We start from the raw sequence: 15,557 nt of genomic DNA on the forward strand, positions 1-15,557 counted from the left end.
ACCAACAGGTAATCAATTAGCAATAATACAACCACAATAAGTGCTACACTAGAAATATGAATCTGCTTACTGGCAGGCAAAGTATTAAGCAAGTTTTAAACCAAGAAATAAATATCCATTTCTTTGGGACAAATGTTTATGCTAAGAAGAAGTCTATATCATGTTCTTTTGTTTTTTTTTTTTTTTTCTTTTTGCCATTTCTTGGGCCGCTCCCATGGCATATGGAGGTTCCCAGGCTAGCGGTCTAATCAGAGCTATAGCTGCTGCCCTACACCACAGCAACAAGGGATTCGAGCTTTGTGTGCAACCTAAACTACAGCTCACGGCAATGCCGGATCCTTAACCCACTGAGCGAGGCCAGGGATCGAACCCGCAACCTCATGGTTCCTGGTCAGATTCGTTAACCACTGAGCCACGACGGGAACTCCCATGTTCTATTAATTTTGTAAGTTCTACAGTTCAATAGAACATACACTATTGACAAAAATTTTTAATGTATTATTGCCATATTTCAAGACATCTTATTCCAAAAATAATCTTTTAGACTCTTCTCTATATTTTTGTCACTAGGTATATATCAACTCCCTACATATGAAACTTAAAGGCTAAATTATTCATAATACTATTGTTTTGGCTATGGAAAAATCTAAATGGGGAAGCCTACTGTGTTTGGCTTTTTTTGCCAACTACCATGTATCAGTGATGGTGATCATCACCAAATTTTCATTTATTATGTACTTAGTAGAGACTACCAGATCTTTTCATGCTCCCAACAAACTTTTGGGGCTTTATTACCTTACTGTATATGGAAGTCTCTTATGCTAGCCAAATAAATTATTTTTTTCCTATTTCAGTTATAACGTAAACACATTACGTTATGTCATTTTTTAAAACAACCAGCCTTAGAAGCTTCTACAATACATAAATTTTGTTAAATGGTGCCATCTGGTGACATAAATCCTGCAGCAAATGTACAAAATCCAAAGCTAAGAATGGCATCTAACCTAAAGTGTTAAATTTAACTTACGAACCACTTGATTCTGCTTGACATGAATCAAACTAATCACACCCAGTGTATGACAGTTTAATAAAGGGAATTATAATAAGGACTGATTGAGCCACATTTTATGCTTACTACTCTTGTTTCTCAGGTTTACTCTCAAACAAATCTTTAGAAGAGATCTAAGCCTAATGTGATGCCTCAGCCAACTCCTATAGAACATTTTAAAAGTATAAATATCAAGAGTATCTTGGAGTTCCCGTTGTGACTCACTGGTAACAAACCTGACTAGTATCCATGAGGGTGTGCATTTGATCCCTGGCCTCACTCGGTGGGTTAAAGATCCGGCCTGAGCTGTGGTGTAGATTACAGACGCAGCTCGGATCCTGCATTTCTGTGACTGTGGTGTAGGTCAGCAGCTGGAGCTGCAATTCAGCCCCTCACCTAGGAATTTCCATATGCCACAAGTGCAGTCCTAAAAGCAAAAAAATAAATCTTGAACTTCCATTTAAGTCACATCCATTTCCTCACTCTCCTGGCCTCTATGAATCTGTATAATCTCCATCACCTCAAATGCTACTTCCCTAAGAAAGCTTTCCCTGATTCCACTGCCAAGGGTAAGCTTTTCACTCACAGCATCTTCTGCCTCATCGTAGCATTTGTCACAACTGTAAATATAAACCATTCATAAAATTTTGTTTAATGCTTATCTCTCCAATCTTCTTTTTTTGTCTTTTTGCCACTTCTTGGGCCTCTCCCATGGCATATGGAGGTTCCCAGGCTAGGGGTCAAATCGGAGCTGTAGCCACCAGCCTATGCCACAGCCACAGCCACGCAGGATTGGAGCTGCATCTGCAACCTACACCACAGCTCACAGCAATGCCAGATCCGAGTGGCCAGGGATCGAACCCACAACCTCATGGTTCCTAGTCTGATTCATTAACCACTGAGCCACGACGGGAACTCCTCTCCAATTTTATATCATAGTACCTGGTACGATGTTCAATAAATAACCTGAATGAACAAATGGATGGATTTATGGGGAAAAAAAAAACGTCCTTTTTTCTAATCTCTTACCCAAATCCTATCATTGACAAGACCTGGCTCAAGTTTACATTTTATATAAAAGCCTCCCCAGTAATATCAATCTACAACAATCCCACACTTCCACAAACTCCTATAGCACTTTGGTCTAGCTTCAGAGTTTAGTCCTTGACTATAGCTTGTCTTATACTTGCTTGTATATATGTGAATATTACCTTCCCATTGACCTTAACATCCTTAAGGATAGGCATTTGGTTTTTAATAACATCCACCTGCATATGTCCATGTAAATAGGTAAACATTTCATTAATTATTATTACTAAATTGCAACTGAAATACCTGAATTTTTTTTTATTTAAATAGGTATTATAAACAAGTAAATAGGTACAGAGTAGACCTTAGTTTTTAAGAATGCCAACATGCACCACTTTGACCAGGCCAGACTTATTTGAATGTCCATGACATGTAGTCATTTGTTTCACAGGAGCACATGCTTTGAGGTTATGAGTGACAGCAAGCACTTACCTAGTGAGTAAGCCCTGCACACACCAACAGCAGCATCTCAACATAGGTTAGGTGTTCACAGCCCCATAGGTAGAAACTACACTAAGTATCCAAAGGAAAAAAAATCACTTAAATGTTTCATACGTAATGTTGTACTTTAAAAAGAAAATTAGGAGTTACTGCCATGGCACAGCGGAAACAAATCCGACTAGGAACCATGAGATTGTGGGTTCGATCCCTGGCCTCGCTCAGTGGGTTAAGGATCCAGCATTGCCGTAAACTGTGGTGTAAGTTGCAGACATAGCTTATATCCCAAGTTGCTATGGCTGTGGCATAGGCCGGCAGCTGTAGCTCCCATTAGACCCCTAGCCTGGGAACCTCCATGTGCCACGGGTGCGGCCCTAAAAGCAAAAAATAAATAAGTAAATAAATAATAAAAAGAAAATTAGATGTCACAATAATATTCATCAATTTATGGATCCTCAAAGGACCCAAGATATATCCCGAAATGATAATAGCTCATCATATTTGTTAAAGACCAAATCAAATCTTTATAAAACTGAAGAATGAAAAATGTCACTGTCGTATTTTCCCAAATTTATTACTACTATTCACATACTATATTACTTTCCTTGAATGGCTAAATAGCTAACCATTTAGAATACTTTAGCCTGACTGAGAACTACTCAGAAGGCTTATTAAACCATTATTTGCTGAAACCTGCTTCCAGAGTTTCTAATTTAGGAAGTCTGGGGTGAAGTCTAGGGAACGTGCAATGCTAACCAAGTTCCCAGGTGAGGCTGACGCTACTGGTCCAAGAACCACACTTTGAGAACCACTGCTTTGGAGGATTAGAGCCAAGCTGTTCCAGATTTACAGAACCATGTCACCATAATCTATAAAAAATTCATTGACTTTCTTATGATCAGGTAGTAAAAATTATACAAAAAAGACCAAAATATCCATGATGTTTTCAAATAGATATTACTGTGAAACAAAATATTATATTAAAATTACTACACTGGGAAAATAGGTCAATTTTGTACTCAAACTAAAACCTGATAAAATTCATACAGATCGATTTTGTAGTGCCTATCACCATTACATTTAAATAATTAACTACATATTTCATGTGTCTTTTCCCCAACTGATTTATCTCACTTATCCATAAGGGCAAGGATTAGCCTCTTCTCTATAGTTTACTGTTACACGCCTATTGCCTAGCACAATGTATAATACATATCAGGTATTTTTAAAGTAATTGTTGAATACGTGAATAAATAAAATTTACTGAAGGCTTATTGTTATTAAAGGTCCACCAATGTTAATTTTTTGTTTGTTTTTTTAGGGCTGCACCCTTGGTATATGGAAGTTCCCAAGCTAGGGGTCAAATCAGAACTGTAGCTGCTAGCCTATGCCACAGCAACACAGGATCCAAGCCGAGTCTGCAACTACATCACAGCTCATGGCAGTGCCGGATCCTTAACCAACTGAGCAAGGCCAGAGATTGAACCCACGTCCTCATGGATACTAGTAGAGTTCATTACTTCTGAGCCACAATGGGAACTCCACCAAAGTTAATTAGATATAACCTCAACTCTCAAGCTGTTACAGTCCATTGACAGAGCAATAATATATTCAATTCTGCATAAGTCAATATAGTAAGTGCTTTATAGTAAAATGAACAAAATGCTAAGAGACATAATAAAAGGGCTGGTTAAACTTGCCAGCAGGTAGAGACATGGTAGAAGGCTTCAATTAGGGGGTGATAAAACAGGGATAAGTACTTTTTTAAGATGTTGCTACTGGCAGCATTTTAAGGAAACTATCACTTTACTACCTAGTCTATTCTAAATCTTTCCTCAAAATTCCCCCACAAACATTGCAGGAAATAAGAGGAAATACAATCAGATCAACAAGGTTAACAAGATTTTAGAAGGGGTTGGACTTGTTTAATATACATACATAGTTCTGTCTATACTTGTACATAAAAGTAATGAATAAAAGACTAAGACAATTTTCAATAAGGTATAAAAGCAAAGAACTTTTGTGGTATATATCCAAAAATGAACTAAACCATGATATTATTTATGATGGTAATATGTATCTTTAAGTTATTAAAGTCGATCTGGAAAAGAACTATAAAAATAATTCCATTTTGCTCCTCCATCACCTAAATGAAGAATAAAGAACCTAATACATAGGGCCTTGAAAATCTGAATGCTTTAGCTATATTAAGTGAAAGAGACCTAAATCAATTTGTAAGATATCATGGAATTCCAGTTCACTTACATCCAAATTCTGTCAAGTGTCAATAGTGCAATCATCATAAAAACTATCCATTGGACAAAATATTTTCCTTAGTATTGCCACAAGATGTCACCCTAAGCCTAACATAAATGTGCAGCTTTCCTGCTTTAGGCTTTTTTTTTTTTTTTGTACATTAATTAATGCTAATTACTAACTTTTTAAAAGTTGTCTTTTTTCACTTGTAATTATCCGTTAAGTGGTCAAATCAAAACAAAGAATACAGGGACTATAGATGCAAGAAGGAAGAAAGTTAAACAGTTCATCATTCTCCATGCTTACCGTAAAACCTATTTACCGTAAAAGCAATGCATTTTAGCAATGCATTTTACCATTGGATTTAATGCATATTACCACTGGACTTCATTTTCTCATTTTTTTAAACTTCCATAATGATCACATGTCATGTTTATAATCAGATTAAGTTCTATTTTAGAAACAAACAAAAAAACCCAATACCTTTGCTATCACCCTCCATCCTATTATCACAAAACCCACTTATAAAATGCTTTTATACACTACAATAATGGTCAAATTCATAAAGACAGAATTCCATCCTCAAGAATTATACCATCTAAGATATACTAGTTTTGGGGGCTTTTTTAAAGCATAGATGAAAGACCACAAAAGGAGGATAATATTCATTTTCAAAATGATGCTTTTCATCTGTACAGAGAAGGCTTGGTTTCCTGGTCACCAGTAAATATTATAGCACATTCTGAAAATACAGTATTTTATTTTACCATCCATTTGTATTGAGTTTCCTACACTATGATTCCCTTCTCATTCTTCAATTGAGATTCATGTGAGGCATTATTTCAACATACTGCTATCTGAATATCCGAATAATGGATGAAAGCCACCATCTTCCATTACTTATAACAAAAAAGAAAGGGAAGGAGAGTTGGTTCAAATAGAAAGCAAATTATAAAGCATAAATAATGCTCTATTTATCAATGGCTCCCTACTTATCCTTTTATAGAGAGATATAATCCCCTTCAGGATACACAGGGCTACAAAGTTTTTCTTCCTTTTGTGTCCTTAGAAAAAAATGCACCGTGAGACCACTCAAACACTCAGTAATAGTAAATTAGTAGTCAGTATTTAGCAACCCACATAGAATTCAATAGAAAATTACGTTTTGTTGTACAGTGTTGCTCCCCTCTTTGTGCTCTGGCTTATCCTAAAATGACTTAAAAGACCAGCCAAAGCAAATCTATTCATTCAAAGCTGGGCATCAGGATTACTTACGTAACAGCTCTTTACAGATTATCGCTGCTTCTCATTTTATTAGTGAAATTCAAACTATACTATAGGCTTTTTGCCAAGATATTTAGCACTCACTTAAAACAATGGCAAAATGCAACTCTTTGTCATTCATGTGTCCTTTTACTTCCCAGGTAACAATATTGCATTACCAAATGGTTACATTACCAAGGTATAGTAGAATTATCTAAAGCATCCAACAATATTCCTGCTAAAGCGAGTTCTCAAAAATTCAAACTCTCAAAAGACTTAGCTGGTCTTAACTAAGTACATCATATAGGTCTATTTAGAGGCACTGCCATTCAGTTAATGGCCTCTACCATGTATTAACTAGATAAAACTATGAATTTTTAATTGAGAAATTTATTGCTTAAAAATGTTCTCTAAAATACTATTCTCTAATGACAGGGTTTATTTAAATTCTATAAGACTGCATTTAGAGTTGTTTTTATTTAATACCAGCTAAGATGATTAGAGCTATTTGTGTCATTAATTCTTATCAGCCATAAACAAATATTTTAAAGAAATTAATCCACAGGCAAAATAATCCTATAAGGCTTTTTACTTCTATTTTTACTGAAAATATTCAGACCATAAAGTTGTAGTTTTGTCAACAAGTGTAGACATTATAGTAAAAACAGCTATTTTCAAGATTAGTCCTCATATATTCACATTTTTAGCTTTCATATCAATAACCATCAGATCTGAAAAAGTAATGATAATGTCTGGTGGATCAATTATTTCTTTAAAATGTACTATTTAAGTCCAGTAAAATCTATAGGGTGGGGTTTTTTTGTTAATTGGTTGTTTTTCTTGAGGGAAGGTATTTGTTTATATCTTTTGCTAGTTTAACTCTTAAAATATGAAAAAGAGGATTAAAAATTATCTGCATAAATGCAAAAACTATGTATAAAGACATATACAAAGAGACCATATCACTGACTTTCTTTACAGTCTTTAATAAATTCAAGAATAAACATAAGGTAAAATATTATGTAGTTAGATTCATGAAAAACTGACAAAGCATTGAGATTTTCATCAATAAACTTTGCCATTAGAATCACGAAATTTCTTAAGAGAAGCAAAAAAAGATGAAAAAACATTTTTTGTCTTAAAAGAAACTAAAACTAGAACTCTGATTCTGATAAAAATGTGACTCATTACTTTTTGTGATACCCAAACCCTTCTCCAGAAGAAGGTAACTTCCTTCTCTAGCATATTTGTCCTCAATTTTTGGCAATAAACTACTCCAATTTTTTTCCTGTGTAAATGTGTCTTCCTATCCAAAACATTCTTTCAATATTTACTTTTTTAAAAACTTTTTTTCTAATTTACAGCTATTCTTTTTTAGGATAACCTTAAATAAGAAAATTTAAAAAAAAAACTCAAATCTTTTCTTTTACTATCAAAAAACATTATTTCAATTTTAAATTTGGTTTAACATCAGGTTCTTTGACTACATTACTTGAACTATTAAGTCCAATTCTATTAACGTGATAAATAGTTTTTAATACATACCTAGCAAAGCCTGGAATAAGCTGCTCTTAAAGATTCCCATCACCTTCTTAACAGCATTCTTCAACTGCTGCTCCTCTGGTTTCCTTAATTTTTTGCAGTATTCTTCCAGTAATGATAAAGCTCGGTCAGTGTCTGAAAAACATGATTTTAAAATTCTCTATTACGTCTTAGAGAAAAATAGTAAGTTAACACTAAGGTACTCTATAGTTATATTCCTAATTTCATGACACAAAATAAAATAATCATGAATTCCATTAACTATCATTAAAATTGGTAATTACAACACACTCTTAATTTTAAGAAGCCACTTTTATTTTTATGCCTTCCAAAAGAATCTGCAACTATGAAACAAAACAAACAAAGGTCCTGAATGCAATGCTGGCCCATTGATATTCACAGAGTAGATGAGACTTTCTCTGGTCAGAAACATTATCTTAAAATTGATGACTTTGAAGTTCCCACGGTGGCACAGCCGAAATGAATCTGACTAGGAACTATGAGGTTGCAGGCTGGATCCCTGGCCTCACTCAGTGGCTTAAGGTTCCAGCGTTGCCATGAGCCGTGGTGTAGGTCGCAAACACAGCTGGGATCTGGCGCTGTTGTGGCTCTGGCAGAGGTCGGCAAACACAGCTCCGATGAGACCCCTAGCCTGGGAACCTCCATATGCCTCGGGTGCAGTCCTAAAAGGACAAAAGACAAAATAATAATGATAAAATTGATGACTTCCTACAAAATAAATGTCCAGATTCCTTAATGCACACTTTGAGGCCAGATTCCTTAATGCCCCGTGATCTGCTTACAACCTATATTTTCAGCCCTGTTTCTCAACAGGTATTATTCCACCGCCTTCACATATACACACAGGGCCCAAGTCACAATGGATTAGCTACTTTCCCTCTCCACCTCTCAACACACACACACACACACACTTTCTTCTACTTTTTCTGGCCTCTGTACTTTTCTTTGCTCCTCCTGCTTCCACCACTGGAATATCCTCCCCCATACCACTCTCCCTTGAATCACAGTGTTATATTGGAAAGGGTCTGTTGACAGCTACATCTAAGTCTGAAACCTAATCACTAGCTGTGTGTGACCTTCAACAAGTAACTTAACCTCTCTGAGCTTTCAGTTTCTCCTGAGTACTAAGAGTCAATTCCACAATACTTAGTACAATGTCTAGTGCATAGAAAGCAATCAACAAGTCAACAGAGGAATTCCCCTTGTGGCTCAGGGGGATAAGGGCTTGACACTGTCTCTGTGAGCATGTAACTTCAATACCTGACCTCACTCAGTGGGTTAAAGTTCAGTTGCCAGATGAAGTTCGAGGTCGAAGATGTGGCTCAGATCTGGTGTTGCAGTGGCTCAGCTGCAGCTCCAATTTGACTCCTGGCAATTTCCTATATACCACAGGTGTAGCCATAAAAAAAAAAAAAATCAGGAGTTCCCATCGTGGCACAGTGGTTAACGAATCCAACTAGTAACCATGAGGTTGCGGGTTGGGTCCCTGCCCTTGCTCAGTGGGTTAACGATCCGGCGTTGCCGTGAGCTGTGGTGTAGATTGCAGACGCGGCTCGGATCCTGTGTTGCTGTGGCTCTGGCGTAGGCCGGTGGCTACAGCTCCGATTCAACCCCTAGCCTGGGAACCTCCATATGCCGTGGGAGCGGCCCAAGAAATAGCAAAAAAAGACAAAAAAAAAAAAATCAACCTGAAAACCTACTTTCCCTTAATTTTCCTGAATTCCTTTATTGCTATTTCACAAAGCCATCTCTGACCATTCAAATTAATCCCTGTCACCCTTCTTTAAAACCATTTTGCAGAGTTCCTGTCATGACTCAGTGGTTAACCAGTCCTACTAGGAACCATGAGGTTGTGGGTTCGATCCCTGGCCTTGTTCAATGGGTTGAGGATCTGGCATTGCCATGAGCTGTGGTGTAGGTCGAAGACGTGGCTCAGATCCCGTGTTGCTGTGCTGTGGTGTAAGCCGGTGGCTACAGCTCTGATTAGACCCCTAGCCTAGGAAACTCAATATGCTTCGGAAGCGGCCCTAGAAAAGACCACCCCCCCCAAAAAAAAAAAACATTTTGCCTACATAAATGCTACAGGCATTCCTAATATATGTTCTTATACTATGGCTTTTTCAACACATGTCTTTATCCCCCAACAAGACAAAACATCCTTGAAAAAGAAACCAAAGTTAAAGTGTCTTTGTGCTTAGTAGAAGACAACTGCCCTTTTGGATGGGAGAAGATTCGATTCTGTTATTCCGAAATGAAGATCTATTTGAAGAATGTCAAGTCACATATTTTTAACTAATAACATTAGGTACACAAAGAATATAAAATATAGTAACCGATTTACTCAGATCTGAAATGCATCATGAGAAACGGCAAGGCTCAACCAGTAAATAACAGCTTTCATCATCAACTTGTGTTTTAGGAAATTAAATCTGGAAAGCTTCTGAAGAAAGTGGCAACAACCAAAGCTCAAACCAGAGACTTAAGTATTACGTTGGACATTTTCCTGGTTTTGTGATTTATGTATTTTTATTTGTTCTCCCTCTGTTTGAGGTGTTCCTGTCTGAGGAACTAAGATTATGTAGACTTTTCATATACAAGGGACATTAAGAAAAGGGTTTCTTATGGGTATCCTTTGGGGTGAAGCCAACTAAATTATTATTGGTTTTTCCACAATTTCATCCTTTGCCTAGATTCTGTGATGAGTACGAGCTTTACTTGGAGTCTATGTGACTTTCTTCAAAGGTCTCTTTCGGTATTACTGGCACTTCTCCACCTGACCAGAGCTCTCCTCTTATTACCTTGTATTTTCAAATCATACAATGGATCATCATCAAAAACTGCCCTGCTCTGAGGTTCTTTTTTTTTTTTCCCCCAGCTTTACAGAGGTGTGACTAACAAAGATTGTATATGAGTTCTCGTCATGGCTCAGTGGTTAACTACCCCAACTAGCATCCATGAGGACTCGGGTTTGATCTCTGGCCTCACTCAGTGGGTTAAGGATCCAGCATTGCCGTGAGCTGTGGTGTAGGTTGCAGACGGGTCAGATTCCGTGTTGCTGTGGCTGCGGTGTAAGCCAGCCACAGCAACACGGGTGCAACCATAGAAAGACAAAACAAAAACAAAAACAAAACACGATTGTATGTATTTAAGGTGTATAACAGGAAGTTTCATTTTGTTTCGTCTTTTTGGGACCAAACCCTCCGCATACGGAAGTTCCCAGGCTAGGGGTCCAATCAGAGGTGCAGCTGCCGCCTACACCGCAGCCACAGCAACACAGGATCTGAGCCTGTCTGCAACCTACACTACAGCTCACAGTAATGCCAGATCTTTAACCCAAGAGTGAGTCCAGGGATCGAAGCCTCATGCTCATAGATCCTAGTGGGGTTCAGTTCTGTGGGGCCACAACGGGAACTCCAGGAAGTTTTGATGTATGTACACATTATGAAATGATGACCACAATCATTATATTTATCTTTGATTTTTTAAAGCCTCTCCCCCTTCAAAGCTACCACTTTCACAGATTAAATACCATTTATAATGATAGTTCATATTTATCAAGCACTTTGTTTCCTATCTTTCCCCCGAACTTTCTAATTCTTATATCCATAGCCATTCTCAGCTGATGATCATGCCTTCTATTTCATGGAAATTCAGAAGAGAATCGCCACAGGCTCCTAACATAACATCTACTGACTTACCTGTAATTGCATGCTTATATTCTGCCTTCCCTCCTGTTACTATGGATTAAATATTTGTGCTTCCCTCTAAAGCCAGCTCCTCTGCATTAGTACCTGAGCCTATTCTCTTTTTCCTACTCAGGGACACTGCTTCATCATCAATTGTTTTCCTCTCCATCTAATTACTCCCTTCAGCATACATATAAACTATAATATCAGTGATTTTTAAAATTTTTTTCTGTTATCTTTCATTCCTCTCTAACAATGGTCCTCATTTCTGTTTCTCTCTACAGCAAAATTCCCTGAAATATGTAATGTCTGTCCTCCTTTTCCTTTCATTCTTTCTTAAGGCTGCCCTAATCAGACTTTTCTTTCCAATAATTCCACTAAAATAGCTCTTGTCAAGGTTATCCATTATCTCCATTATCACTAAATCCAGGGGTCAACGCTCGGTCGTCTCAGCAGCATTTGATACTGTTGCACTCTTGAAACATTTTCTTCACTAGGCTTCCTAGCAGTGATAAACTGGTGAGTGTGTAACCACAAGCTCTCCAGGTAAAAAAGATAATGTGTGTCAAACTTGTCAAAACTGAACTCCAGCTTTTATCCACCACCTCCATCTGCTTCTCCTGCAATGTTCTCCATCTCTCATCCTTCCAACTGTTCAGGCCAAAAATTCTTGGAGTCACCATTCATTCTTCTCCTTCTCTCATTCTCTACATCTAATTCTTCAGTAAATCCTGTTGGTGCTAGCAAATGACATACAGAATCCCATCTTTTCTGACGCCCTCCTGGGCTACGATCCTGGTCCAGGCCACCATCATCTATTCCCTGCATTAATGCAATAACCTCTTACTAGTCTAGCTGGTGCCATCTTTGCCCTCCTACAGTCTTTTCCAAACACGGCTGCCAGAAAGATCAAGTCATAAGTCTCATAGGATCACTTCTCAATTCAAACCCCCCAGAGACTCCCCATCTCATTGGGCAAAATCTTACCTCTCTGAATTCAGTTTTTGCTTTTTTTTTTTTTAATAAACTGAATTTAGTTCTTAAACTTCTCCTTCTCCTCAGTCTACTCCAACCACAGTGGTGTCAGGTCCTTCTCAAACATCCTAAGAACCCTCCTACCACAGAGCTTCCACACTTGCTTTTCTGCCTAAACGTTCTTCCTTCAAACATCCACTTACTCTACATTTCAGCTCATGTCACCATATCAGTGAGGCCTTCTCATGTATTCTATATAACAAACTTCAGGCTTAACTCCCTTGAAAGGGAGACTTTCGATAAGCACTAAAAATGGAGAAAGACATTGTATAATTAGTTCTTTTTTACCTAAGATGGATAGAAATATAAAAATAAATGGGGGGAGTTCCCGTTGTGGCACAGCAAAAATGAATCCGACTAGGTAATCCACAAGGATGTGGGTTTGATCCCTGGCCTCGCTCAGTGGGTCAAGGATCTGGTGTTACCATGAGCTATGGTGTAGGTCACAGATGTGGCTCGGATTCTGCATTGCTGTGGCTGTGGTGTAGGCCAGCAGCTGTAGCTCTGATTCAACCCCTTTGCCTGGGAACTTCCATATGCTAGACCTGAGGCCCTTAAAAAAAAAAAAAAAAGGGCTAAATAAATAAATAGGCATGGATGCACAGGGAGGCGTCTTCAATTTTAAAGTAAGAAACATTAACAAAAGATGGTGGTATAAACCCATGCTAGTATATCTGCATAAAACTTTAAATTTTTTTTTTTTTGTCTCTTTTTGCTATTTCTTGGGCTGCGCCTGCGGCATATGGAGGTTCCCAGGCTAGGGGTCCAATCGGAGCTGTAGCCACCGGCCTACGCCAGAGCCACAGCAACTCGGGATCCGAGCCGCGTCTGCAACCTACACCACAGTTCACGGCAACGCCGGATTGTTAACCCACTGAGCAAGGGCAGGGACCGAACCCGCAACCTCATGGTTCCTAGTCAGATTCGTTAACCACTGCGCCACGACGGGAACTCCTAAAACTTTAATTTTTAAATGCTTTCATACTTTACCTGACATCATTCCTTTAATAACTCTTTGAATTAAGGACAAATATTTGAATCCCCATTTTGTCAATAATTAAACAACCAGCTGTTTCCATGAAATAAGAGTGGCTTACTATAGCTCAGTTTGTAACCTATTTCTATCCACCAATGTAAATAACCAACAATATCATAATTATACTTCCCTCCATTCTCATGTGTGTCTTTGGGCTCTAATTATCTGATTCTCTCTAGTGCTTCAAGCTTTAGTCTTTCTCATTCTTTCCTTTGTTCAACAGATAGTTTTTAAAAATTGAAGTGCCAGGCATCTTTTTTTCCCCCTTTTTTCTTTAAAATTATCCTTTTAAGCTCTTTTTCACTTCTCTGGCATTTTAGTAGGTATTCGCTTATTCTGAGTTTTTATTCCTGGGAACAGCAATTCTCAAAAATGTGTCAGTAGCATTCACATCTATAAATATAAATTTGCTAGGTAAGGGGACTTTCATTAAATCATTCAACACATATTTATCAAGTAACTACCCAGGGAAGACACTATATTGATTTAAAGCAGCTGGATGTTCTCTAAACCAACAGAGCTTATTATGACTCTCATATCCATATGAGAAAAATCTGAAATATAAAAGACAGTGCAATATAAGAAAAAAAAAATGGTCAAATATAGTCAGGTCTGTTGTATACAACTTAGGCTTTTGTGTGCCAGCATCTAATGCTGGAATTGTGGCTGCCCTTGCAGGCTTCTTTGGACTATCGATAACGATTGCCAACTGGTGTCAATTCCATTTTGATTAAATTCTTATTTCTGATTAAAGAGAACCTGAACACAAAGGTCATCTAAAACTAGATACCTATACAAAGATTACACAGTAAGGGGGAAAAAGTGGCAAGGATCTGGTACAAGTCAAAAATCTTTCATCAGATGTTGACTGATTAAAGTGGAAAGTTGAGATAATTATCCAAGTAATTTGGGACTAACGTTTTAACTGAGGTTCAAATTAAACCAGGTATAAATGGAGAATTTTTCCACAGAATTTCCAATATCACGGCCCCAATTTTCCTGTTTTCTTTGTTAAAGGAAATCCATATTCACATGACTCCTGAATCAACTGAAAGGATGAAACTAAATTTAGAAAACCTGAAGGCAAGTACATGAGGAAATAGGAGGGAAATTTTTTTTTTTTTTTTTTTTTTTTTTTTGCCATTTCTTGGGCTGCTCCTGCGGCATATGGAAGTTTCCAGGCTAGGGGTCAAATCGGAGCTGTAGCTGCCAGCCTAGGCCAGAGCCAGAGCAACGCAGGATCCGAGCCATGTCTGCGGCCTACACCACAGCTCACGGATGCCGAATCCTTAACCCACTGAGCGAGGGCAGGGACTGAACCCGCAACCTCATGGTTCCTAGTCGGATTCGTTAACCACTGCGCCACGACGAGAACTCCAGAAATCATTTTTTTTAATTACAAAAACTTTTGAAGGAAATATGTAATCCAAAGGATATAGGGAATGTTACATAAACAGAATTTTAAAAAATCACGTGTCTGCTAATTAAGGTTCAACTCTTTTGTATTGATTTAAGAATAGCATTGCCAAAAAGTTGTGAATAATTTGGGACAAGTAATAAAATTTGAAGGAGCAAAGAGAAATAGTGCTAACAAACGAACTTTTAGAAAAAGGAAAAGACTAACACATAAAATTACTTGTCACGGCTAAAAGAAAAAAGAAGGAAGAATTTTAGAATATGTATTAAGAAAACTGAGATTAAAGTATAGTAGAGGAAAGGCTAAACTAAATACACAAATCATTTAGAATATTGAAATTCCTTTAAGTAAACTTAATGTAACATTCTTACAGTTTAGAAAGAATTTTCATACGCATTATCTGATCTGATTCCCAGCACTGAAAAGTCATATTGCCTATTATGCATGAAACTTAAATTCACGGTAGCTTGTCTAAGATCACACAGAGCCAACTAAATAACTTAATCCTAAAGCTTTTGATTCCAAGGATAGTGTGCTCTCCACAACATCACCCTTAATCCTCCAGCGTTGAGCCTATTTCTTTGGGGAGGGAGGGAAATCTTGATCAACCAGACATAATTTTATCACTGAATTATAGAATCTAGGAGTATACGTTGAATCTGTAATTTTTACGTGTTTATTAATATAAAAATATTTGCAATATATAAATTAAAATGGCCTTACCTT

The 15,557-nt window shown here is 37.5% G+C and overlaps 1 protein-coding gene across 5 annotated transcripts in view; it reads right to left on the reverse strand.

The window, feature by feature from the left end:
• Positions 1–15,557, reverse strand: part of DLG2 (discs large MAGUK scaffold protein 2) — a 1,971,427-nt gene that overhangs the window by 1,943,310 nt on the left and 12,560 nt on the right. For all 5 annotated transcript variants that reach the window (XM_021102305.1, XM_021102303.1, XM_021102307.1 and 2 more), the window contains exon 2: positions 7,640–7,771. In XM_021102305.1, coding sequence (XP_020957964.1) covers positions 7,640–7,771 — 132 coding nt within the window. The remainder of the gene's footprint in view (positions 1–7,639; positions 7,772–15,557) is intronic.

This window comes from Sus scrofa, chromosome 9 (assembly GCF_000003025.6).
Source record: "Sus scrofa isolate TJ Tabasco breed Duroc chromosome 9, Sscrofa11.1, whole genome shotgun sequence".
Classification (NCBI taxonomy): domain Eukaryota; kingdom Metazoa; phylum Chordata; class Mammalia; order Artiodactyla; family Suidae; genus Sus; species Sus scrofa.